Genomic DNA, 26,821 nt, shown 5'->3' on the forward strand with positions numbered 1-26,821 from the left:
GATCGAGAATAATCCTGCTAACACTGGAGCAGGTTGGCCATATCCTGCCCAGGCTGCCATGCACGTCAGGAATGTACTTTCCCTTCCAGGAGGAACAGCTGCCACACACACACACACACACACAGACACACACACAGACACACACACACACACACCTTTGTGGTCTTACAAGCCTTGAAGAAAAATGTCCCAACCCACACAGCACAGAAACCTGCTCGGGTTGATGCGTCTGAGCAGGGTTTCTTGTTTTGTGATCTCAGCTAGAACGGCGGTCAGAGTCTATACGACGCTAACTGGCTCTGTGGAAGGTCAAACCCAGATAGGAATTTTTTGTATTCATCTTCAGGCAGCCGTAAAAAACCCAAACCTAAGTAACGCTCGTGTGTGTGCATGTGTGTTGGTGTGCTCCTTTGTGTTGATGTGTAGTGAGAGAGAGAGAGAGAGAGAGAGAGAGAGAGAGAGAGAGAGAGAGAGAGAGAGGTAAACCTGCAGAGCAGACAATGATGGATACAGAACATAGAATAAGTTGGGTCAAGTGCCCTTCACCTCTCATAGACAAGCACTGCTGACTTTTCCCCCTCTCCAGCGGCTCACTGACCAACCAGCCGGTGTATCTCAATGTGTGTGTCTGTTTCTGTCTGCAGGGAACGTAGAACAATTTACAATTGGTGTGCTTTTGTCTTTTTGTGGATTTTTCCCCCTTTTCTCCCAATTGTCTGCCGATCCGGGGAGACTACCACACCTCCTCCGATACACGTGGAGTCGCCAGCCGCTTCTTTTCACCTGACAGTGAGGAGTTTCGCCAGAGGGAGGATCACGCTACCCCCCCCCCCCCGTTCCCCCTCCCCCCTGAACAGGCGCCCCGACCGACCAGAGGAGGCGCTAGTGCAGCGACCAGGACACACACCCACATCCACATCCGGCTTCACACCCGCAGACACGACCAATTGTGTCTGAAGGGACGCCCAACCGAGCCGGAGGTAACACGGGGATTCGAACCGGCGATCCCCGTGTCGGTAGGCAATGGAATAGACCGCCACGCCACCCGCACGCCCTACAGTTGGTGTGCTTTTCGTGCCGTTTGAGGCTATCTTTGACATACACCAAAACCATATGACAAACAAACCAAGCAAATGCTGCAAAGCTACAGCACTGTGGTTTGTCTGGGCCTGGAGAAGTGTGCCCCAGTACACAATAATGTCCACATCCTGATTCCTTATCTTCATTCCATCCACCCATCCATCCATCCATCCATCCATCCATCCATCCATCCATGCATCCATCCATCCATGCATCCATCCATGCATCCATCCATCCATCCATCCATCCGTGCATCCATCCATCCATGCATCCATCCATCCATGCATCCATGCATGCATCCATCCATGCATCCATCCATCCATCCATCCATCCATCCATCCATCCATCCATCCATCCATCCATGCATCCATCCATCCATCCATCCATGCATCCATCCACCCATCCATCCATCCATCCATCCATCCATCCATCCATCCATCCATGCATCCATCCATCCATCCATCCATCCATCCATCCATCCATCCATGCATCCATCCATCCATGCATCCATCCAGACACGTGTATCCCTGTTTAAACCTCGCCACCTTTCTGTATGTGAATAATCATATTCTCTGATAGGATGACGGAGCAGGATAGTCATTATCCGTGGTTTCACGCCAACGGGCAGTCTTAGTCATCGAACTGCAACGGGTGTGTGAGTGATGCCGAGGGTGCCTTTACTTTCTCCCGGAGTTTACCAACGTCTCTGACAGATGGTGTTTGTAACCGGGAGAGAATTGTTCTTTCACGGCCGCACAGTTCAAGATTTCTATTTCTTATTTTTATTTTTTTTTGCCGCAAAACCCCCTGCGGTCCAATCGCAGGAAGTGTTTATCCGTGCATTTCCTTCCCCACCTCCTCCTCCTCCGAGATGAACAACCTGCTTTTGTCAGGTATATTGCTTCGACAGCAACACAAACAGCAATATACAGCAGTAGACCAAAAAAGGCAGCGAGGGGGGAAAAAAGGCAATAAAACCTTTTTTTTATCTTCCACATTCCACCTTAAACTCCCTCAAGTATTCCTGAGCCGGGGTCTAATTTTCATAAGGAAAAAAAAAAGAGGACAAAAAAAAAACTTGGCTTCTCCTGCTCTTTTAATAACAGAAAAATAACATATCTTCCCCTGGAAAAGCCCATCTGTCTTTGAAGATCGCTATAAAGGGCCAGAAAAGGGCTTTTCCTTGGCTGCCAAATCCGGAGACGCGGGCTCAGACGAGGCGGTTGGACCTGGTGAAGTAGGCAGGCAGACAGGCAGACAAATAGAGAGCCGGTCCTCCTTTTTAAAATGCACAGACATGTCAAGGCTTCTCTCTCCCCCTAATGGAAGGATAGTGGTCTAATGTGCCACCGTGGGTCCTTCAGCGGTTAATACGTTAATTAGCTCGCTACAAATGAATAGCTCCTTTGGAGGAAGCAGCCACAAGCGTTCCCAGGCTATTACAGTTAATAAGCGATAGTCACGCCACACAATGGGGCCATGGTAGAGGCCCTCACGGCTGCAGGGGAGAGGAAAGATAACGCTCGTTAGAGAATCGATGATTTATTCTCCTGTTGAGGGCTGCGGTTATGGTGGTTGGTACAGGACTAGGCCTGGTTGGGTTGGCAGACGGCGCATATTAGCGTGGCTCCAGGCGAGAGGGGCAGGATCAGGGTCTGCATCCAAGATCAAATGGGCATGACATCATGCAAGCGGACCACATGTGCGGGCGCTGTTTGTGCCAGAACTGAAAGGCGAGAAATTTTTACCGGCGTGTTCGCCAGTTGTCCGTTCTTATTCTGCAGCTGGATCTGCTAAGGAGAATACGTGGACCAAAAAAGGAGAAGAAGAAAAAAAGGTTGCATGTCGATAACCCGTCCCCCCCCCCCCCCCTAACGTTCGCTGCCCTGCCGCCGCATCGGCGACATGACGGAGAAGCCGAGTGAGTCTGTTCTCCGCACATTTAGCGCGGTTCATTTGCTTGGTAATGAAGTCTCTTTCCACGCGGGAGGGATGGTCGGTGGAAGGTCACGCTCCCTTTTAATACGAATCTCGGGAGCACTGCCACAGCAACAGCCTGCCAAACAAACACACAGGGAGGGGACACAGGGGAAGGAGTACTTGTCCTGGAGCCAAAGAGTGCCACTTTACTCAGATGAAGGGGGACTCCTTCACACTTCCAACCCTGAAGATATGTGCATGCAACAACAAAAAAAACATGTCTTTAAGCTAAAGGCTAAGCCACAAATATTGAAAACCACGATGGCTTTTGGAGTCGCTCGTTGTAACGTGACCGCTGCTCGGGATTCCCTGAGAGAAATGACACCGTGTACACCGTCCCACGTCTCAAGCGTAGCGGCGTATTATGGAAGAGGAAGGTGGGTTGTGGTACACTGGAAGAAGAAGAAGAAGAAGGAGCAGAGTTTTTGTGGCTAGCCAGCAGATGTGACCGAGCTGATAGAAGACCTTTATCCGGCCTCGCACAGCCAGCCCGACTCTCGCCAGCTCGGGTTTTTGCGCTGAGATATTAGTCTGGAAAGGATTCACGGAGAACTGAATGTGCTTGGCAGCTGGAAGTCTGACCAATCCGCGAACTACGGGGGAGGGCTTCGATGGCGACAACCGGTGAACAGCGCCTTATTTGGAGAAACGACGAAAAAAAGCATGTTTTAATTATTTCCAAACCAGTGACTACTTCACTGTAAAACCGACGAGCGGAGCTGCATTTGGAAAACGGCAACGACGGCAGCGCTGCTCGCTGGTCATCAGCATCATCATCTAAATCCTCCCATTAGTTTGCTAATTAGTCAGACTTACAGCTGCTGGACACAATCGATTCTCAACGGACTCTTTCCGGATTTAATATCTCGTTGCAAAAAAAAAGTGGAGCTGGCAAAGATATTTAGGCTGGCTGTGCAAGGCTAAACTTTACACACAAATACTACAATACCAATGGGTTCAACCGGTTTTTTGTTTTTTTTGTTTTAATAAATAGAGGTGACTCCATCAAATACTTATGCAATACAAAAAAAACACCCTCTATGGGCGTCTGGGTAGCGTAGCGGTCTATTCCGTTGCCTACCAACACGGGGATCGCTGGTTCAAATCCCCGTGTTACCTCCAGCCTGGTCGGGCATCCCCACAGACACAATTGGCCACGTCTGCGGGTGGGGAGCCGGATGTGGGTGTGTGTCCTGGTCGCTGCACTAGCGTCTCCTCTGGTCGATCAGGGCGTCTGTTCGGGGGGGACCGGGGGGGAATAGTGTGATCCTCCCACGCGCTACGTCCCCCTGGCAAAACTCCTCACTGTCAGGTGAGGAGAAGGGGCTGGCGAGTCCATATGTATCGGAGGAGGCACGTGGTAGTCCGCAGCCCTTCCAGCATCGGCAGAGGGGGTGGAGCAGCGACCGGGACGGCTCGGAAGAATGGGGTAATTGGCCGGATACAAATGGGGAGAAAAAAGGGGGAACCCCCCCCCAAAAAAAAGTTTATGGTAGGAAGATAAAGATAAATATCTGTTTCTGCATCTAATTAAGCTTCGACACCAAGGCCATACCTACTGTATGAAGTCGTAAAATCACCCAGATCATTTAATTGCACAGACAAAGTTGGTTGGACAGCCTTATCAGATTTGTCGGTTAATGGCATCCTTGAGAGAGACAGGACCTCCCTTGTACTTGCACCGGGCAATGCTTGTTCATGCTTAAAACCGAAGGACTGGTCAACCACGCAACCTAACGTGGAGTTCTGTGATACCTTCTATGGTTGATTTCACCTTTAATCTATTCAAGATGCTCTGGCTAGCTCTTATCATGGACGCCACTGGGGCCAAAGCTTCTCACCAACCTCTCCGAGAACCTATTTACACCTACAAGATGATAAATACTGTGCAGAAAGTTAAAGGACAGTGTTGCTCAGGGAATAAGGCACTCCGTGATATGGATCTATACTTTGAACACAGACTAATAGGTTTTGTCCTGTAAATCCTAGACAGCAGTTTTGATTGATTATCCCCTGCTGTTGGGATGTGGGCAATGCTGTCAGCGCTCTAAGGAGGGCTGGCGTGTGGCGTCCACATTGCCGGGAGGAGCGAGGCAGAGCGAGGCAGGGAAGGGCGGGTTTGTAACTGGGAATGTAATGGCTATTGATTGGTGTATTAGCGGCGCAGCGGTGTGGATAGCATTCCTGCTGCCCTGCGCTAAAATCGGACCAGTATTTTTAACCATGCTGACAGCACACTAGACCGTGCCGACTGGTGTCATCGCTTATATGCCACTTCAGAGGATATTTGTACGCCGTTGTCGAGCTGTGAGATCCACATTACACACACCGTGATGCTGTCACGAATAAACGCCGTCTATGTGAAGACACATGTGGCAGCGCATGTTGTTTCCTGCATGTGCCGCGTGTGTTGTGCGCATACGTGTCCGACTGAATTTGTGTGGGCCAGTGCATTAGTTGGGAGATTTTGCTGAGGCAGCTATCAGAAGTTTTATAATCTTGAGCAGAGGAAGCGGGGTAGGCTGTACTTTCCCTCGAGAGGCTCTCATCACTGCCCTCGCTCGTGTTTGCCTGCCCGCCTGGATATCTCGGTGTATTTCATTATGGTTTGTTTACCGCTACCCGACCATGTGATAAACCATAATCCTGCAGCCCAACCTCACACCTGCTGCTACTCTAATGTTTTGTACGTGTGCACCTGTCAGGATGCTATCTTTAGATGCTCCTTTTACTGTAGGATGTGTGTCCACGGACTTGCGTCTATAATTCCAGACTCTCTGTACTGGTTTCGGACAGGGATGTCAGAATCAAAATCAGGAACACTTCATTTGTCGCTTCATTTCATGCACTTGCGCACATGAAATGAAACAAAACATAATTTTCCCCAGCCCACAGCAGTGCAACACAAAGACAAAAACACATACCCAAACTACAAGAACACATACATCCAAAAATCACTGTCCAGGAGAGCAAACGCCAGCCAGGAAGACTGTTGGAACTGCCGGTCTGCATGAGCTAGCAGTTAGCTTAGCCTGCCCCGCTTCCGCGTACTGTCAGACCGCCCTCGATGTTACCTCTTCAGTCATCATGCAGCAGACCAAGCTCCCTCAACCGATCCAACACTAGCTTTCCCAGCTAGACAGCTTCGACACACCTGCCCGCACTCCACACGATGACACTAAAAATACAGTCAAGGCTAGGCGAGGCCGCTGCCAGACCGCCCTCGGTGTTATCAGAACTGCAGGTCTGCATGGGTTAGCAGTTAGCTTAGCCTGCCCCGCTTCTGCATCCTGTCAGACCGCCCTCGGTGTTACCTCTTCAGGCACCATGCAGCAGACCAAGCTCCCTCAATTGATCCAACACTAGCTTTCCCAGCTAGACAGCTTCAACACACCTGCCCGCACTCCACACGATGACACTAAAAATACAGTCAAGGCTCGGCAAGGCCGCTGCCAGACCGCCCTCGGTGTTATCAGAACTGCAGGTCTGCATGGGTTAGCAGTTAGCTTAGCCTGCCCTGCTTCTGCATCCTGTCAGACCACCCTCGGTGTTACCTCTTCGTGCACAGCTCCGGGCAGGGCAGTGATCCCTGGGCCCACAGGACGCAGCAGACCAAGCTCTCCCAGCCGATCCAGCGCCAGCTCTCCCAGCCGTCAAACGAAGACAAACTTAGATGCAGATTTGGACAAAGACACTGCATGGATGGTACCGGGCGAGGCTGCCGCAAAAGTGAATTCGCGCTGCCATCTTCCCACACCGCAATGTGTGCATTCATAGCACAACAGACCCTTGCATTTCTGTGTACTGACAAAGAAAGCAAAATGACAATTGGACATAATTTAGGCGAAGCTTGGGAAGGCTTTCGAGGAGATCATATGATCCTCATCAAGGCCAGCAAAAGCCCTACTATCTCCATTTTGAAGTGTGTATCTGCAAGTGTGTGTGTGTGTGTGTGTGTGTCTGTGTGTGTGTGTGTGTGTGTGTGTGTGTGTGTGTGCACATGCATGCACAGTGCTCTCAGCTGTCTCCTGTGCCGTGCCCAAGTTGCCACGACATTAGCCCAGAGGATAATGCAGCTTGAGAAACAATGGGGGGGTGGTGGAAAAGGGTTGAAGAGGTTTTGTGATGAATTCCACTTGGAAAAGCGAAGATGAATGGATGAATGGAAGCGTGACCTTGTCAGTACCGACGATTCATAGTTGACTCCGGTGGAGAGAAATGAGAGGGCACCCTATCTTTTCCGAGGCAGACTTGTCCTTGGTTAAGACACTGACACTCAGGAAGGGAAAAAACAAAACAAAACCACAACAAAAAAGAAACACGGTATCAGTCAATTAAAGAAGACAAGGCACGCATTTTGGTGGAATGGATGGGGCTGCAGACTTGAATAGACAAATTGTCACTCCTGGTACGAATTTGTACTTGGAAAATAAGTGCTACTCGTCTGAAAACAAGCTCTATACAAGATGATGGATGGAAGAAGAGGACTGCAGATAAGGGCTTATTGCTAATGCAACAAATAATACGCAGGACATCTTCACACAGGGTCAAGCACTTAATCAGAGGAACAGAAGTAGGATGAGGTTTGTGTATGTGTGTAATCTCTGTGGGAGTGCATGCGTGTATTGGTACACTGCTTCACATGTGTCCGTACATTTCGACGTGTGTTACTTACAGGTCTTGTCTTTGCCATCTCCCGAGGCCTGACATCCATCTTCATCGTCACAGTCCGTCGTGCTACCCTCCTCTGTCTCTCCACTGCCCAGGTCATCCCAGGCTCCACTCTGGCCCAGCCCTGGAAAACCCTCCTGGGTCTCCTGGACCACAAGACAATGGTAGGTTATTAACATATCTCTTCATGTATAAATTACACTGATCATCGTGCCAGCTCATGTTTCCTACCAACATTAACAGGCCGAATCCCCCGAGAACTCATAACATTTGTTTTGGTGATGATTTCTAGAAATGCATGAATCCAGTCATTAAGGCCTCTTGCGTCACCTTAAAATACACAGCCCATGCTACTATTTGATTCTTTGGTTGCACTGTTGGATTGTTTTCAGTATGGGGGGCACTGCTGCAAGCTTCAAGCACATCACTGACCACAACGTTAGAAAGCATCAAATAACACTGGAGCGCTCCTATCCGATGTTTGGATTGGAGAATTCTGCGTCCAAACATATTTGTAATTTTCCAAAACCAACATTGCACACTCACTTCCTGCAGCGATTGGCCAGGTGTGCTTAGGTGTGAAAATGGGCAGGTTTTCAACTGGTCTGCAAACTCCATTAGCACATTCTCCACATAACTACTTCTGCCACTGTGTTGTTGTCCCCCCCCCCCTTTTCTCCCCAATTGTTCTTGGCCAACTAACCCCACTCTTCCGAGCCGTCCCGGTCTCTGCTCCACCCCCTCTGCTGATCCGGGGAGGGCTGCAGACTACCACGCCTCCTCCGATACACGTGGAGTCGCCAGCCGCTTCTTTTCACCTGACAGTGAGGAGTTTCTCCAGGGGGACGTAGCGCGTGGGAGGATCACGCTATTCCCCCCAGTTCCCTCGCCCCCCAGAACAGGCACCCCGACCGACCAGAGGAGGCGCTAGTGCAGCGACCAGGACACATACCCACATCCAGCTTCCCACCCGCAGACACGGCCAATTGTGTCCGTAGGGACGCCCGACCAAGCCGGAGGTAACACGGGGATCCGAACCGGTGATCCCCGTGTTGGTAGGCAACGGAATAGGCCGCCACGCCACCCGGACGCCCTAACTTCTGCCACTGTGTTGACTGCTCATCACTCACTATGAAAAGCTTCAAGGAAAAAAGAGTGTTCACCTTTACCCCCCATTTGTTTGACTCTTCCAACTCTGAATCAGAAAGTCTTCCCGTTGATAAGCCCGCCCCTCTCTTTAACGGACAGATTCTTGCCCCCCATTTGAGTCTTGCTGGTTTGGAAAAGGTGAGAAAATGACTTGGCCGAAATGACCCGTCCAACATATCCGAACGACACCTTGTATAAAAGTAGTTCCTTTGCAACGTGCAGAAACCTTCAAGTTATGAGCACACCAGCCCCCCCCCCCCCACAAAGCACCGTACCGTCCTCCTCTGTGACCCCCCCCCCAGTGTTACTGTTTACCTGCACACACCCCCGCCTCACCTTCGACCAATCACCTCCCTGCCTCTAACACATCAGTCACTGCAGGCGTCACTAAGCTGTGACACTGAGCAATCACCTGCAGGTAGCAAGCCAGGGAGGGAGTGGTGGGTTGTGGGATGGCAGCGGAGGAGCAGTTTGGGTTGTGTCTGACTGGTATAAAAGTTGGGCTCTGGGCGACAGGCTGGTATGGAGCATCGGAGCATGGCCAAATCGTAAGATGGAAAAATAAAAATAAAAAACAGAGGGGTGCTGATAAGAGAAGGGAGAAAGAGCTGCTCAGAGAGGAAAAACAAGGGAGTCTAATTGGGAGGTTCCTCTTTTAAGCTGGGGCGGATTTTTAAAAACCACTTGGATCCCCGGACTGAAAGCACGTGCCAGAAAGCACATCTGCTTTAAATGGGTAGTAGGTGATGGACTTTATATTCACTCTTTCACATTTCTGAAAGAAAAGCATTGTTACAAAAACGGTTAACTAACCCCACCCTCCTTTTTTAAGCGACACGTGCTTTCAAAATGACCCATTATGCACGTGCACGACTGATAGCACAAAATAAAAAGGAATCGCGGTACTTTTATTAGCATGTCATTTATTTGCTTAATTGCTTGCTTCACAAAACGGGGACATTTTAGCACGCGAGATCAGATACTCAACGAGCTTATTGTATTGTATTTTTTTCCTGAAATGGATATAGCTCTGAAACATCCACCCCATGCTCATGGTACTTAGGCAACTTTGCCAAAAAACACATTTTTTTTATTTTTATGGAGTGCCTGTGAACGATTTTCATAAATGACAAGTGTGACAAATTCTTCCCCCTCCCCATAAATTCCTCTTAGAATCAATTATTTTAAGTGAAAGCCACTTCCATCCTCCTCGTGATCTTTTTTTGCCTTCTTCTTCTGTGTATTCACCTTGAGATGCCACACCCCGGCCCGTCGCCGTCAGCTGGGGGGGGGGGGGGGACAAACTTATCGAATACGTTATCAGTTCATCTGCAGTCTGCTCTTGCATTTCACTTTCATCTTTACCTTGACCTTTAGATAACGGTGCCCTGTCACGCCATGAGGGTAGCTCTGCACCAAGGGCTTCCAGGCCTGGACTTATAGAAGGATGAAAGGCTGCCCCTCATAATGGTAAAGAACTACCGAGCCAATCAAACGTCTCACTGGCCCTTCCCTCCCAGCAGGGGGCCATCTAATTGGACCGCCTGCTGGCCCTTCCTGGAAAGAGTCCGCCATCATCAAGGTGTTCTTTGTTCTATTGCAACATGTTTGAGGAGGATTGCTCTTTTTTTCTTTCTTTTTTGGTTGCATTTTTCCCCTTATTGTATAGAGGATAGTGAAGTGGCAGACAGGAAACAAGGGGGGAGAGAGAGAAATGGGTACGACATGTCACTGGCTGGAATCGAACCAGGGACGTCGCGGTTATGTGGCATGCGCGGTAACCCTTCGGCTACTGGGGAGCCATAGGAGGAGCTCTCTTGGCAGGACAACAATCCAACCATTTGGACCAGGAAGGAAATGGATGGACTTGGACACCAGATTTAGTGAATACTACATGGAAAAGCATAGACATGATTGGCTATCCTTCTTCTTCTTCTTTTTTTTTTTTTGGGGGGATTTTTCCCTTTTTCTCCCCAATTGTACTTGGCCAATTACCCCACTCTTCCGAGCCGTCCCGGTCGCCGCTCCACCCCCTCTGCCGATCTGGGGAGGGCTGCAGACTACCACATGCCTCCTCTGGTACATGTGGAGTCGCCAGCCGCTTCTTTTCACCTGACAGTGAGGAGTTTCTCCAGGGGGAGAAGGATCATGCTATTCCCCCCAGTTCCACCTCCCCCCCGAACAGGTGCCTCGACCGACCAGAGGAGGCACTAGTGCAGCGACCAGGACACATACCCACATCCGGCTTCCCACCCGCAGACACAGCCAATTGTGTCTGTAGGGACACCCGATCAAGCTGGAGGTAACACGGGGATTCGAGCTGGTGATCCCCGTGTTGGTAGGCAACGGAATAGACCGCCACGCTACCCGGACACCCAGGCTATCCTTCTTTTGAACATATATCAGTGTGTGGCAATACTGACAGTATACATGTCACCCCCTTCGACACCTACACACCTGTTACACGTTCATGAGTGATGTGACGGGATCTATCCGGGCGAACGAGTGACCTCTGCACGGTCAGGCTAGCTAACCAACCTGTCCCGAGGTGGAATGGCAGGAGCCAAGGGGGCCGGGGGTGGGTGGGGGGTTGAAGGCATGGGGTAATGACTGATACCACTGTCACTGAACCCCGACTATGTCTGCCCACCAGTACGTGACCCTTTCATCTGCTTGGTTGAGCCTCGGAGAAGAAACTGCAGATCTACTGAGGAGTGTGGACTGTGCAAGTCTGGCCTCTGTCTGACTACTTAACTGCAAATCTAAAGAGAAGATCCAATATCGAAAAAAAAAAGAAAGAAGAAGACAAGGAAGAGACTTAAAAAAGATAGCCAGACAGACACCCAAGGCGTGGAATCGACAGCACAATTATGATATTCTGTATGCCCGGGCAAAAAGATAAGCAGCCCACATAAGGCTTGGCTACTGCTTATGTAACTCTTTCATCGGGAGAGATAAATATTAGCTTTTCATTAGGAATTCAGCAGTTGCTCTCCAGGTGTCAAAGTTATCAAAAGAGTAGTTATGCAGCCATCGGTATTCCTCATGTTCCCCCTGATGGGCTAGCGATCAGCACTGTGTGCAGAGGAGAACTGAACTTATCCTCATTTATCCTCAATCAAACGGGTACTTTTGACACTAACTCGCCGCAGCAGCCACGTATCTCATTTTCCCCCCAACGCGACTGCACCCTCGTTCGCTCGGGGCTCTATCTAGTGTTACACTGGAATGTGCCTTGTATGGTAAATAAAACGCATGAAACACAGCAACCACGGGTCCATGAAACTCTAGCGGGCCCTTCGGAGGAAGCAGGTGAAACGTATCAATTATACTCACCACAAGAGTGCAAGTCATTGACAACGGCTGGGTGGCTCCGATTTAACAGATTGGAACAGCAAAGTGCATGAGGTCGGCTTAGATGGAGAACCATGTGAACAATATTAAGACACCGAAAACGATAATGCATTGTAATGGAGGTGGATTAGGCTTACATGACAACCTGTTAGCAGTCTTCTTTGTGTAACCTGCCCCTCCTATTTTGAGGATGCAACGCGCAGGGCTTTGATATGCTCTCTTAGACTTAGGGGTGCGTTTGTAAGATGTGCAGTGGCGGTTCTAGGAATTTCTAATCGGGGTGGCCCAGGGGTGGCAAAGGGATGTCTAGAGGTGGCCAAAATGTGTTCTTAATGGGTGTGCACAGCATGCAGACTTTTTTTAACATGAGTTAGCCAAAGGAATTGAATCGAGTGCAACTGGACTTGGTATATATCAGTGAAGACGTTTCGCCTCTCATCCAAGAGGCTTCATCAGTTCGTGCCTTTCTGACTAGACCAAGCTAGTCTGGAGCTAGTCTGGACCAAGTCTGGACCAAGCTAGTCTGGACTAGCTTGGTCCAGACTTGGTCCAGACATGCAATATTTCAGTTTTTTATTTTTAATAAATTTGCAAAAATTTCTACAAAACCTTTTTCGCTTTGTCATTATGGGGTATTGTGTGTAGATTGATGAGGAAAAAAAGGAATTTAATCCATTTTGGAATAAGGCTGTAACATAACAAAATGTGGGGAAAGTGAAGGGGTGTGAATACTTTCCGGATGCACTGTATATACCAAGTGCAGTTGCACTCGATTCAATTCCTTTGGATAATCATGACCTGGATGAATGAGAACATTCACAGACATCTTAACATGCATTAATATTCTACGAATAATAGGCTTATACATAAATGAATAAGCTACATGCATACACATAACTGTTGGTGGTCAGTCTCCAATTTTGCAGAACCTTTAGAGCCAAGTAGGCTAACATTAACAATGACAAATAAATATGACCTTTTTCTGGGATCATTTATGAATGTTAAGGCTATTAAATAGTCAAATGCTCTAAGCAAACCACCAAACAAAAATGCATTATGCAAATCCTGGGTTCTATCTTCCTCTAAATTAACTCAAAATGACGAATAAAAATTACATAGTATATCATACATTATAGCATATACTGATATTATTATAAGACAATTAGTCAGGATGTTTTTGGATAAAGATTTAAAAAAAAGAAAGAAGTTCTGACCATATAAATATAAGGCTGTTAAAGTCGTGGATTTTGTTCTGCAGAACAAACTTTGAAGTGTTAGGTAATCCCCGCCATGGTGCACCAATGTAACACCAGTTTCCAGGCTTGTTCTAATCTGAGGAGACTCGCATGAAGTGATTGGATAAATAACATGCATCATTACAGAGTTTGTGTGAATGTGATTTTTGGACAAAGCAACAATGTGTATTACCATGTTCAGGTTCCTGAGCTTTGTTATAATAAATAACGCCCTGACCTGTAACTAAATGATTTCAAGTATGTGTAGTCATAGATCTATAATAATAATAATAATAACAATAATAATAATAACAACAACATTCGTCTGTGACAAATGTGGACGATATTGTCTCTCTAATGCAGGCCTCATGGCCTATAGGCGTGCTTGCTGAGCTTAAACTGCATCACAGTCATCACCGTTTTGATTGACTGCCGAAGAAGAAGATAATAATAATAATAATAATAATAATAATAATAACCAATTACTACCAGAGCAAAACCCTCAAAGATGGCACAGACTCAGCGTGCAGGATATGTGGTCAATTCCAGGAAACCATTGACCATATGGTGGCAGGGTGCCCTGAGCTGGCCAAAACTGAATACCTACAAAGACCCAACAAGGCCGCCACATACCTGCACTGGAAAATCTGCAAAGAATTCAACATCAACACAATGAAAAATGGTTCGAGCACGAGCCCCAAACAGTAACAGAAAAAGACGACATCACAATCTTATGGGACATGCCAGTACAGACAGATGGTGAGATGAAGGCCAACTGACCAGACATCATCATCAAGAACAAAGAGGAAAAAAGCTTCCCACTCATCGACGTGTCCATCCCGACTGAAAGGAACACCTCGGTAAAAGTAACTGAAAAACTGTCCAAATATAAAGACCTTGAAATCGAGACTGAACAAATGTGGGGAATGAAAACCACAACACCAGTACTGATAGGAGCCCCGGGACTGTAAATAAAGGGATGGAGAAATCCACCCAACAGATCCCAGGTAACATCAGAATACAAGAACTACAGAAGATGGCACCACTTGGAACATCTCATATCCTAAGAAAGGCACCGTCCATCAAATAGACTCCTACCTCATTCCAACCCGAGGAATGGGCCCGCCCGGTTATTATGTTGTATTATGGCATGAAGTTAAAGGAAATCTGTATAATAATAATAATAATAATAGTAAGCCGACTTCATGAAAGCTATATTTCAATGTTCATAGTTTGGCGATGTGTCAGACTCAGGTGAGATCACGTTAGATATTAGGCGGAAGTGCCCTTTTAGCTTTAGCCTTCCAGGCCATTTGCTCTTCACGTTCCTGAGCTTTATTATAGTAAACAATGCTCTGACCTGTAACTACATCTTTGCAAGTATCTATAATAATAATAATAATAATAATAATAATAGTAAGCTGACTTCATGAATGCTATACTTCAGTGTTCATAGTTTGGCGATGTGTCAGCCTCAGGTGACAGCAGATTAGATATTAGGCTGAAGTGCCTCTTTAGTTTTAGCCTTCCAGGCTATCTGTTAGACATGAGGCTGTGGCAGACTGTCTCAGGTTGTGTAGTGTTAGTTGTACACATTACACACTTTAGCCTAATACAGTGGTTCTCAACCTTTTTGGGCCCAAAAGTCAAAACAGAATCACAAGGCGCACCAACTCACGGCAGTCAATTATGCTGATTGTCTCAAATGTCATGATATGTCATGATATGTCATGATATATTGATGATTACATTATCATTAGAGAGTTCCTCTCTATGGCACACTGACAAATGATTAAATCTGACAGGCAGCAATGACGCCACTCATCAAAAATATGTAGGGCTATTTATATGAATCAGTACAAGAGCTTGCAAGAAAAATTGTGCAACACATTATTGTTGAGATTAAAAAAGAACAGCAAAAAAATTGTGATTATGCCAAGTCAATGTAGTTTATGATTTGGGGATGATATCAAGGCCTATGACTGATGCAGTAAGAAAACGATAACTTGTTGATGTGCAGCCAGAGATTGCAAGAACAGATGACAGAACAGCGCAATATCAACAATAGGCATCGGATTATGTGGAAGTAACAGGCGTCTGATAAACAAGTGCAGATATTGTGCAGTATCTGTATTCATCTCTTATATGGATTAAACAAGTGGCATGTCTAAGGACAAGATGTTGTGTTGCTGTAAAGCCCCTTGAGGCAGTTTTGTGGTACTGGGCTATACAAATAAAAATGACTTGACTTGACATGTTCATATCACCAGCACCAGCATGAAATGGTCAGTTGTGGAGAAATTCCATGACTACCTCTATAGCAATACGTTCACTGTGGTAACTGATAATAACCCACTAATGACCTCATGACTAATAACCTCCTCATCATATTCTTCATATATTTTAATTACATTTTATAATTCCATTATAATTCTGTTTTCCTCTTTCAGTTGTATTCTGTAAATAGTGTAAAGACAATATCCATTGCATGTTGTCCGTACTGGGAGAGAGACCCCTCCTCTGTTGCTCTCCTCGAGGTTTCTTCCTATTTTTTCCTCCCCGTTAAAGTTTTTTTTTTTTTTAGGGAGTTGTTCCTTATCCAGTGCGAGGGTCTAAGGACAGGATGTTGTGTTGCTGTAAAGCCCCTTGAGGCAAATTTGTAATTTGTGATATTGGGCTCTACAAATAAAACTGACCTGACTTGACCTGTAACAATCATAATCCAGAATTTACAGACTGTGAAAGGAGGGGTGTGGAATTGGGCAACAGACATCAAAATAAATGGGGGGGGGGACGGAGGGAGGGGGAGAGGGGGAGGGAGAGAGAGAGTACAGCTCTGGTGATACAAAATAGACTGGGAAATCAGAGCAGACCCAATCTTTCAGGGGTAGAATTGAACTTTCAAGTTTGCAAAAACACTAGCTGATCACCGTGTGGCCACATCAGGACAGAATTAGTGGACTGGACAAACTGAAAAATCACTATTAACGTAGCCGTCTCATTAACGTCACAACTTCAGGGAGGGAGGGAGAGGGAGTTACCTGAATCTGCTGTGGAAGGGGTCCTTTGTTTTTAAGAGCCTCTTCGGGGAAAGCGGCACATACCGGGGGGGGGGGGGGGATATTGCACACCGTAACAGCGTCTCGGAACGGTAGAAACAAACTTGCTGGCCATACACCCGCCCCACAGCAAGATGGAAGCCAATGACGTGGCAGATATTTTGGGGTGGCATCCGGAGTGGCCAATCAGATTCCGGTCACGCCTTTAAAAGCGCGCATGACGCTGTGAGGCTGGCCGCTACACACTACGCTTGATCTTAGCCACTGTAGCGTGTACGAAGTGGGAAGAGAACGGTTGCAGGATAAAGTCCGAGAGGCGGGACGGGAGTGGAATCTGATGGGGATACTGGGAACAGAGGGAGAGGGGATTCAAATCACCAGGAAGGCACTCTTTACTTGTTTTTTAAGTGGCGCAGGGTTGACGGGTAGAATTTAATAGGGTAAAATGACACGCTGTTACACAGTCTTGTACAGTAGGTGACGGTATGCGCCTTAAAGCTGTTTGCGATCCGCCACTAAACCGAGACAAGAAGCAGAAGAAGAAGCTGGAAGCTCGCGACATATTCACGTTATCCTGCCTCGCCGCCGAGGCCACGTTAAACTGGATTTCCGATGCAGCTCAAATTAATGGAGGACATTTATCGTCTAAAATGTTGTCACTGTGGAGTTAGAAAACAACGAGACAGGAGACGTGAGAGTAGACGTAGTCGAGGTAGTTTACTAGCTCCAAATTTGCGTGTCATACATTCGACGACGCTGAACCGTCAACCGGAAGCGGAAGTGCATTATCTGGCCCCTCGCCTCTTCCCTTAAAGGTACACCGTCCTCTTAGGCGAATGTCTCTCGTTATATAGATGTGGGTCACCACATCACCACCGTTCCGTTTACCCTAAAAATGAACAGTGGGTCAACAAGACATTTTTTTTTTTACTGTAGGAAAAGGGACCCGGAAGTAAATGATACACTATCTGTCCACTGCAACAGCGCAGGTTTTAGCGGAAGCCTGTAAGCAGACGATAAGAAAAGACGCTGGTTGTAACCGAGAGACAAAGAGAACAATAACCCGAACAAAGGGAGCGACGCAAAGAACAAAAAGAAGCGCGGGAAGAGAAACGCTTTGCTGGCGCTAGACGGCAGCAGCGATGAACCTATTAACCCCTCCATTATGCAAAGTAACCAAATGAAAAGCTTAATTCAATAACCATTTCATGACTTCACGAGCAAATGCTTGGCTGGGTTGTTGAGCGGAGCGCGCTGGCAGAAAGCGCCGGGGGTATTAGCGCTAATACCCCCGCAGCATTCAGGGGGACGGCGAACGCAACGCTGCCAGGCCCAGCTGGCTTCAAAGTATGTTAATTAAAGAAGGAATCAATTAAGAAGCTTGTCACTGTGGAAACCACAGTCATGCCATCGTGAAATTGTCAGCTGGCTGCCTTCCAGGACAGTTTGCCGGCTTGTTTTTACTATAATGGGTGTATAAAGATGCTAGTGTTATAACTACTCCCCCATTTCACTTTCAGCTCCATAACGGTGACTCCACACGCAACAAACAGAGAACTTAATCTTGATATTTCAACAACAGAGTGGAAAATTACATTTCAAATTTGGCCGGGGAAAGAAAGATTAGCAATATTTCATTACGGGCTCTTTTTTTTTTTTAGTACTTTTACGTGCTGATGTGCAAGGGACAGCCTCTGCCTTGTGGCGCTGCATGCAGCACAGAGGTATTGGGTTTCAGTATGGCTGCTGAGCAGTTTGTAAACCCTTCATCCATCGTGTTTCATGTCTCCACTCCGTTTGGAGTCAGACTGCAAAGTGGACCCGGTCTACGCGAGTGCACTGCACTGGTAAATAGCAGCGAGCTGAAAATGCAATGTGCCACATGGCAGATAAACCACTCTTGGCTTCAGCTTTTAGATACCAGACAGGGTCAGACCTTTCCGCTCCAACATGTCCTTCCTGGTGTCTAAGAAGTTTCCGGATAGTTTTCACTTTTTTTGAACGCAAGACCAAAACTTTTGCTGTGACCAGGGATGTGCCATTATACTATTTTCATTGAAACAACCCCCCCCACCCCGCCTTTTCTCCCCAATTGTACTGGCCAATCACACCGCTCTCTGAGCCGTCCCGGTCCGCTTTCTGAGCCGTCCCGGTCGCTGCTCCACCCCCTCTACCGATCCGGGGAGGGGTGCAGACTACCACATGCCTCGGTCGCCAGCTGCTTCTTTTCACCTGACAGTGAGGAGTTTCGCCAGGGGGGCGTAGCGCGTGGGAGGATCACGCTACCCCCCCACCCCCACCCCGAACAGGCGCCCCGACCGACCAGAGGAGGCACTAGTGCAACGACCAGGACACATACCCACATCCGGCCTCCCACCTGCACCCACGGCCAAATGTGTCTGTAGGGACCCCCGACCACGGTAACACGGGGATTCGAACCAGCGATCCCTGTGTTGGTAAGCAGTGAAATAGACCGCTACACTACCCGGATGAAACAAACTTTATCGCCAAAACAATGTTGTTGTGGCGAGGCCGCACCACAGCCGGGGTTCTCTGGCAAAGAGACACGGACGGCGATGAGAGCGCAGCAGCCCGATTACGCGAATCCATCATTCGAAACAAGTTAAAAACACCCCGAAACATGTGTCTTCGTGGAGGTGTAGCCATGATTAACAAGCTGTTTCGAGCCAACCCAGCCGAGAAGAGGAAACCAGCAATTTCACCCCAGTCTGTCACACTTGTATGTTGTGTAATAATCATCTTACGGTCTACATAACCATGGCTTACAGAGCAGCGTGTATCTGGTGTTTATTGTGGCGCAAGAACGAAGCCATTCTGCATGAATGCGGGGAGACATGCACAGCCTTGTTGTAACGCTCGGCAGTTAACAACATCCCATTGGACACTTCTGCAGTTATATAAGTCGGCTGTCTACCTGTATATAATTACTCCGTGTTGACGAAGTTGGACAAAGTGAACTTGCAATCCAAACAATAACCCGGTAACTTTATCTTCTGACCTGCTCGTCTCTTTCCGCACAGACCACTCTCTGTTTACCCTGCTTCCTATATTACACAATCCCCCCATCTGCCTAGGAGGAGCACTGTACCATTTGGCCGTGAACATCACACTGCATGCCTGTCAAGGGCTGTTTTCCTTCCCCCCCTCCCTTTTTCCGTGCATTACTCCCTGCTGTCAGCATGTGGCAGGCCCGGTAGCACAGCACACAGAACGGCATTTAACCACTGGCATAGTGGGACAGGGACGGCTTACAGTCCAATAATATTCACCCTTTTATTTTTATTACAGTAAACCTAATTCCTGATTAATAGTTACATCCTTATCTATACAGCACCTACTATAGGACAGGCCAAGGAGGTTCACAATGGCTCGTCCCTCATGTTGAAACGGGACCGAGTTGATCCAAACTTTTAGAGGAGGGAATTTATCCTGATTTAGGGTCCGCCATATTACATGAATTGTGAAGGATTGTGCACAAGGCAGGAAAGGATTATGCACAAGAAGAAAAAGAACTAGACAGCCTACGAGCACATGTAAATACGCCGGCGTCCACATTAAAATCCATTAACAGCGCCGGGGCTTTGATGTGAAGTAAAGTAAATAACGAGCGGGCCGTAAATCTACTACCGTGGAGGTGAACACCTTGTTCAGATTTGGACACAGCAGAGGTCCAGAGGCTAAACAGAAAGGGATCGGGAGAGACGGAGGCTCGCCGCAGGTTCGGGTGAGCAGGTGGGGTCTCGGGGGCTGACGAAAACAAAAACAAGATGGCAGCCCCACCCCCCCACCCCACGTCAGCCACGCCGCGAAATTACCCTGGCATCCATGGACGAACCAGGTATTCTCATAAAGCTTTTCGGCGCACTGCAAAATATGCAGTATCCTGGAGCCCTCCTCCCGCCCTGCCAGCTCGCCTCCCCCCCCCCTCCCTTTCTTCAAAGGCATTCTTAAGTCAGAGATGATAGGCCAGGTTTGGGAGCACTGAGGGCTGAATTCCTCTCTGTATTTATGTGTATTCTAGTCATACTTAAATCCATAGTGCCAGCAGTAACCGATTCCCCTCTTAAAGAGTTTGGAGGGGAGACGAGGTTGACAAAGAATGCACAGTGTGGGTGTGTGGGTGTGTGGGTGCACGCACACGTGCATATGTGTGCGCATTTCTCCACTCCCCAGCAAATCGCGAGCCAACCAGGTTAACTGAGTGTAAATTATAACATGTGCATGTGTGCATCAGGGTGTGTCTTCCTGTCTGTGCCTGAATTCTTCGAGCGGCGTTACTTCATCAAGCGCCGCCAGGGTAGGGCCCGATTTGGAGATTTGGCCCGGAGGAAAGCAATAAAACTAAAGGAGACAGAGAGGGAAAAAGTGACATGAGCGATCCCCGAGAAAGTCTGCAGAAGTTCTCTCCGACTTCCTTCGAGTGAAACTTCTCCCCGTTCCCCCATAAACACCCTCATAATGCACTTATGCCCAGGACACACTGCAACTCTCCTGGACAGAGAGTGTATACGGGTGGGTGTGTGTGTGTGTGTGTGCATATAGCTGTGCGTGCATGTATATGTGCATGTGTGTGCATGCATGTGTGTTTGTGTGCATGTGTGTGCGCGCATGTGCATGTGTGTATATATATTTGTGTCTCGCTTCAGAAGAAATGACCACAGCTCTCTTGACTGCCTGACAAAAAGGACCTGCAGCAGAACATGACGTGTATTTTCCAGAATGTGGCTATGTATGTGCATGAAAGAGAGAAGGAGATAGAGGGAGAAAAACAAAGAGAGAGAGGGGGAGAGAGCGAGGGAAAGTGTAAAAGAGAGAGAGAGAAAGAACGAGGGCGAGAACGCAAATGACAGAAAACAAACAACAACAGACAGCTAGCTGGACGGCTCGGCTGTCCCAAGGTGATGATCTTCTAATTAGATTTGATGTATCGGTTGTGTGTTTTAAGGTTGTGTAACCATGCTTGCTATGGGCAGCCACTCTCCAGAGAGCTGTTAATTAACACTAGCCCCAGACAGCCTTGGACCCGCGGAGATAAAAGTTTTGGACACCGTCGGCAATTCTCGGATACCGCTCTGTGGCATCGGCCGCTATGGTGGCTAGACTTCGATCCATTTATTTTCAAACAGAGCGTTTTGACTTTGAAACGCTGAATAGAAATGTCATTTTTTTAAATGACCTCAGGAGCACGTTGAGTTGTATGTCTCTATATTCGCTTTTGTTGTTGTTGTTATAAAGGAATAGTGCGATAAATACTGTATGGGCTAGTCTATTTAATACCGATGTGCAGATATCTGCAGATAGGAGCGTCTGTAAAATGTCCACCACAACATCCCCACAATGCTGTATGAAGAGAGTCTCATCTCATCTCATCTCATCTCACCTCACCTCACCTCACCTCACCTCATCTCATCTCACCCCAACTCACCTCACCCCAACTCATCTCATCTCATCTCAGCTCACCTCACCTCATCATCAGCTGCTTCTCCGGGGTCGGGTCGCGGTGGCAGCAAGCTAAGTAAGGCACTCCAGATGTCCCTCTCTCCAGCAACGCCCTCCAGCTCCTCCTGGGGGATCCCAAGGCATTCCCAGGCCAGACTGGACACGTAGTCTCTCCAGTGAGATCTGGGTCTACCCCGGGGTCTCCTCCCAGCTGGACGTGCCCGGAAAACTCCCAAAGGAAGGTGCCCAGGAGGCGTCCTAACCAGATACCCGAACCGCCTCAACTGGCTCCCTTTCGACTTGAAGGAGCAGCGGCTCTACTCCGAGCTCCCTCCGGGTGTCTGAGCTCCTCACCCTATCTCTAAGGCCGAGCCCAGACACCCTATTCAGGAAACTCATTTCAGCCGCTTGTATCTGTGACCTCACCCTTACCCAAACCTCGTGACCATAGGTGAGGGTTGGAACGAAGACTGACTGGTAAACTGAGAGCTTTGCCTCCCGGCTCAGCTCCCTCTTCACCACAACGGTGCGCTACAACGTCCGCATTACTGCTGACGCTGCACCAACCCGCCCGTCGATCTCCCGCTCCATCCTCCCCTCACTCGTGAACAAGACCCCGAGATACTCGAACTCCTTCACTCGAGGCAACAACTCATCCCCGACCCGGAAGGAGCAACCCCCCGGTTTCCATGAGGATAGCTGCACGGTAATTAGCTTGTGCGTTGGAATCTCGCCAAATGCAACATTTCTCTGTTTTGGCCCTCACACGGCATCCAGTACGGCTAATATTAACTGGCAGGAGAGAACAATAACAACGTAGCCCGCACTAATTAAGTCTTGAAAGACTTCCTTTTTTCTCCATGTTTCCCATGGATGCAATGTTTGATGCCGGTCCTGTAACTTTAATCCAATAATGAAAATGTGCCTGATGGGCCTTTTATTGTTTCGATATATTTACTTCTTTTTTTTTTTTTGCAAGATGAAAAAAAGCAACTCTGTGAAACAACAGGGCGAAAACAAGTGACTGGCATGTACATTTAAAAAGAAAAACATGCATATTAGGCTAGTCAGCCAAAACCGGTGCTTCTTTCTTTTGTCCTCATTTTAAAAAAAAACAACCTTTGAGGCTTATACGAAAACAAAGAAGAGACTAAATGTTGTCTTTCCATTTGGCTTGCAGATCCGCTGAAAGGCACGCTGTGCAACAGATAAGCCGACAGCAGCGGCAAAGGGAGGGGGAAAAAAAAGAAAGAAAGAAAAAAGAAGAGGTTTTAAACACGGTCCCACGACCGGATTTTTGCCGGTGAGATGCTCTCAGCACACCACGGACCAAGCTAGCGCGCAGAGAAGCACACGATGAGTGCCGTGTCGACTTTTGTGTTTAGACAATAAGCGAGCTTGGGCAATAATATTATCAGTATACAAACAGAGATGCACTCACATTCCCGGGGACGCTGTGGCGAACCGCTGTTACTGTTAGTGTTACGGTTATCGCGGCGTCCCCCGTCACTACGCTTCAGTCGAGCATCGGGCCTTTTAAACACATCAACTTGCTCTAAACACGACGGCAGCGATAGCGCCGCAGCTGGGAGAGCCGGGCTGTCACGGCCCTGCTCCTCCCAGGTCCCCGACGCAGCGCCGATTAAGGTAACGTCTGGCCAAGTCTGGGCTTTTGGCGTGTGCGTTCGTGCACGGGTGCGTGCGTGCATGCGTGCCAGTGTGCATGCATATATGCAATCGCCCCAGCCTAGAAAAAAAAAATGGCGGGGATCCCACTGCGCAGCAAAAGCTTGAGTGACATCAGTTTGCAGCCCCTTCTCCTTCAGCTGGTGGAGGGCTGCTGTGTAGGACCCGAGGGTCAGCAGTTAAAGGCCGGGTGCTGCCGCCGCCGCCGGTGCTGGGAGGCTATAGGCTTTCAGACTTCAAAGGGTGCTTCTGAGGTCCCCGAGGGCGGTGGGGTGGGGGTGGGGAGATTCCATGGGCCCGGGCCCCCCCCCCCCCGCCCCCCCGACACGGTACACCGCCGGGCGGCTCACTATGACGGACGCTCATCGTCGCCGCGATAGACACAGGCTGTTCGACCACGGGCCTCTACGGTGAACACCCAGCGCCAGAGTACATCACGGAGAGGAAAGGGAGGGGATGAGAAATGGGTCAGGTTTATGTGCCCGTGGGTGGGTGTGGGTGTGCGGTTGTAGCGTGTGGAGTCGCAACCTGCGGAATAACCCTCTGAAATCTGTTGTCGCTCACTTTGATTTAAATATCTGAACAGATCGGAAACCTGCCGAACCTGCCTATGAATCATCCACCAAAACAAGGATAAATCCACTTCAGCAGGCTAGCAACACCCTCCCCGTCCCTTGCTAATATTTACCAAAGCGTTAAACAGACCCACAAAAAGCCACAGAAGCCCATAATCCATTGTGCAATGCTGCTTGATGCCACGGTTGACTCAGACACACTCCCTCTCGGCTCGCCGGGGGGATTTGTTTTTACCACCGAGCCAACATTTTCTAAAACTACGGGGGTCAGGGCTTGCCTCCTCCTCCTCCTCCTCCTTCTTCTTCTTCTTCTTGGTCAGTCTTTATGGACCCCTGGTCCCCGGGGATGGAAGTACATTTCTCCCTCGGTTCCCACACTACCCAATGCCCGGCCGCCGCGGAGACGTGTTGCTGTGCCGTTGCCACAGCAGCAGCAGCAGCAGCAGCTCGGCGAAAGGCCGGCTCCATCGTCTTCATCAAGTGGAAAGAATCCGTCCCCTCCCCGACACCGGCTGCCAGCTCAAGCCCACAACTCTCCTCGTCCCGGCCTACACTTACTTTCATTAAAACCTAAAGATTTCCTGACAGCGCTGCAGGATTTGCTTATCGTCGACGCTTGATAGATAACCCGAACTCCCGATTAAAACGGCCGCCGGTGGGTTTTCACGTCCCCGTGGCGGGACCAAAGGAGACCAAATGTTGGATTTGCCTTCACGCCCTCAACAGGTTTTACTCTGTCTGTGTGTGTGTGTGTGTGTGGGGGGGGTGTTATTTTAACTCCAGCTCGTCTCCTCTTTACTGTCGTGAACGATCCCATTCATTTCAGGAGAGGGATCATTTAGACCCACCCAGGGCAGGAGCAACGTGTGTGTCCGGCCGTGCATGCTGTAAAGGACATGTAATCTATGGAGATGGATCTCGCCCAGCAGAGGCCGACTCGGACGGCGGGGGCGGCGGTCGATCTCATCAGTCACCCATGTAACAGGCTTTCTTTCCTTCGCCATTCTTACCCCGGGCTCTTTCCTAATCACCGCTCGCCATCTCCTGCGAACACCGCCCTCGCCATTTCCTCTGTCGCTTGTCTGTGAGCTTGCACCTGTGTGTGTGTGTGTGTGTATCTGTATGTATATCTGTATATGTGTTTGTGTGAGTGAGTGAGTGAGTGAGTGAATGAGAGAGAGAGTGAGAGAGGTTGAGTGAGTGAGTGAGTGAGAGAGAGAGAGAAAGAGAGAGAGAGAGAAACACATGACAGCTGTAGTCTCCTCACAGCCCATGCTCCACCTTCTGATCTACTTCTGTTCCTCTATTGTTATGGCTGTGTTATTCTTTCTTTATTGATCGTTACAATGTTGTGTTGATGTTCATCATTAGTGTTATTGTGTACCGTTCAAACTGTATTTTTGATGCTTTGGCAACATTGTTGTAAAACTTTCATGCCAATAAAGCCCTTGAATTGAACTGAATTGAGTGAGTGAGTGAGTGAGTGAGTGAGAGAGAAAGAGAGAGGGTGAGTGAGTGAGAGAGAGAGAGAGAAAGGTGGTGAGTGAGTGAGTGAGTGAGAGAGAAAGAGAGAGGGTGAGTGAGTGAGAGAGAGAGAAAGGTGGTGAGTGAGTGAGTGAGTGAGTGAGTGAGAGAGAAAGAGAGGGTGAGTGAGTGAGAGAGAGAGAAAGGTGGTGAGTGAGTGAGTGAGAGAGAAAGAGAGAGGGTGAGTGAGAGAGAGAGAGAAAGGTGGTGAGTGAGTGAGTGAGAGAGAAAGAGAGAGGTGAGTGAGAGAGAGAGAGAGAAAGGTGGTGAGTGAGTGAGTGAGAGAGAAAGAGAGGGTGAGTGAGAGAGAGAGAGAGAGAGAGAGAAAGGTGGTGAGTGAGTGAGAAAGAGAGAGGGTGAGTGAGTGAGTGAGAGAGAGAGAGAAAGGTGGTGAGTGAGTGAGTGAGTGAGAGAGAAAGAGAGAGGGTGAGTGAGTGAGTGAGAGAGAGAGAGAAAGGTGGTGAGTGAGGTGAGTGAGTAAGTGAATGAGTGAGTGAGAGAGAGAAGAGTGAGTGAGAGAGAAGAGAGAGGTGAGCGAGAGAGAGGGAGGGAGAGAGAGAGAGAGAGAGAGAGAGCCAAAGGGTCCGGTCTGCTGGTTCCGATGAGATGTATGCAGCGACTTGCAAACTGACAAACCGACAAACGATGAGATCTTGATGCTCACAAGGAAAACAAACGGTGCATTGTAGAGGAATCCACACCCCAAAACAGCTGTGCCTGGGGCCGGGAATCAAAAACCTTCTTTGTGACATTTATTGTCAACATTAGCCATATTTACAGGCGGAGAAAGAGAGAGACGGGAGGAGACACTGGGAGAGTACACACAGAGGAGGACTATAACTCGTCCTATTTATTTAATGGGCCACTTTACAGAAGGTCAAGATTACAGGATTTGCTTCTCAAATCTCCTGTGTCCATGTACCTGTATGTGTGTGTGTGTACATGTGTGTGCGTGCATGTGCATGTATGAGCGAGAGAGAGAGAGGTGGGGAGTGTGTGCATGTGCATGTGTGTGTGTGAGAGAGAGAGAGGTGGGGGAGTGTGTGCA

General features: G+C 48.5%; 1 protein-coding gene across 1 annotated transcript in view; it reads right to left on the minus strand.

Annotated features, from left to right (window-relative positions):
• Positions 1 to 3,032: 3,032 nt before the first annotated feature.
• The window catches only part of LOC130124455 (glypican-5-like), a 142,006-nt gene continuing 118,217 nt past the window's right edge, over positions 3,033 to 26,821 (minus strand). The window contains 2 exon segments of the mRNA XM_056293909.1: positions 3,033 to 3,136; positions 7,736 to 7,877. Of these exon segments, the coding sequence (XP_056149884.1) occupies positions 3,033 to 3,136; positions 7,736 to 7,877 (246 nt within the window).

This window comes from Lampris incognitus, chromosome 14 (assembly GCF_029633865.1).
Source record: "Lampris incognitus isolate fLamInc1 chromosome 14, fLamInc1.hap2, whole genome shotgun sequence".
Taxonomy (NCBI): Eukaryota; Metazoa; Chordata; class Actinopteri; order Lampriformes; family Lampridae; genus Lampris; species Lampris incognitus.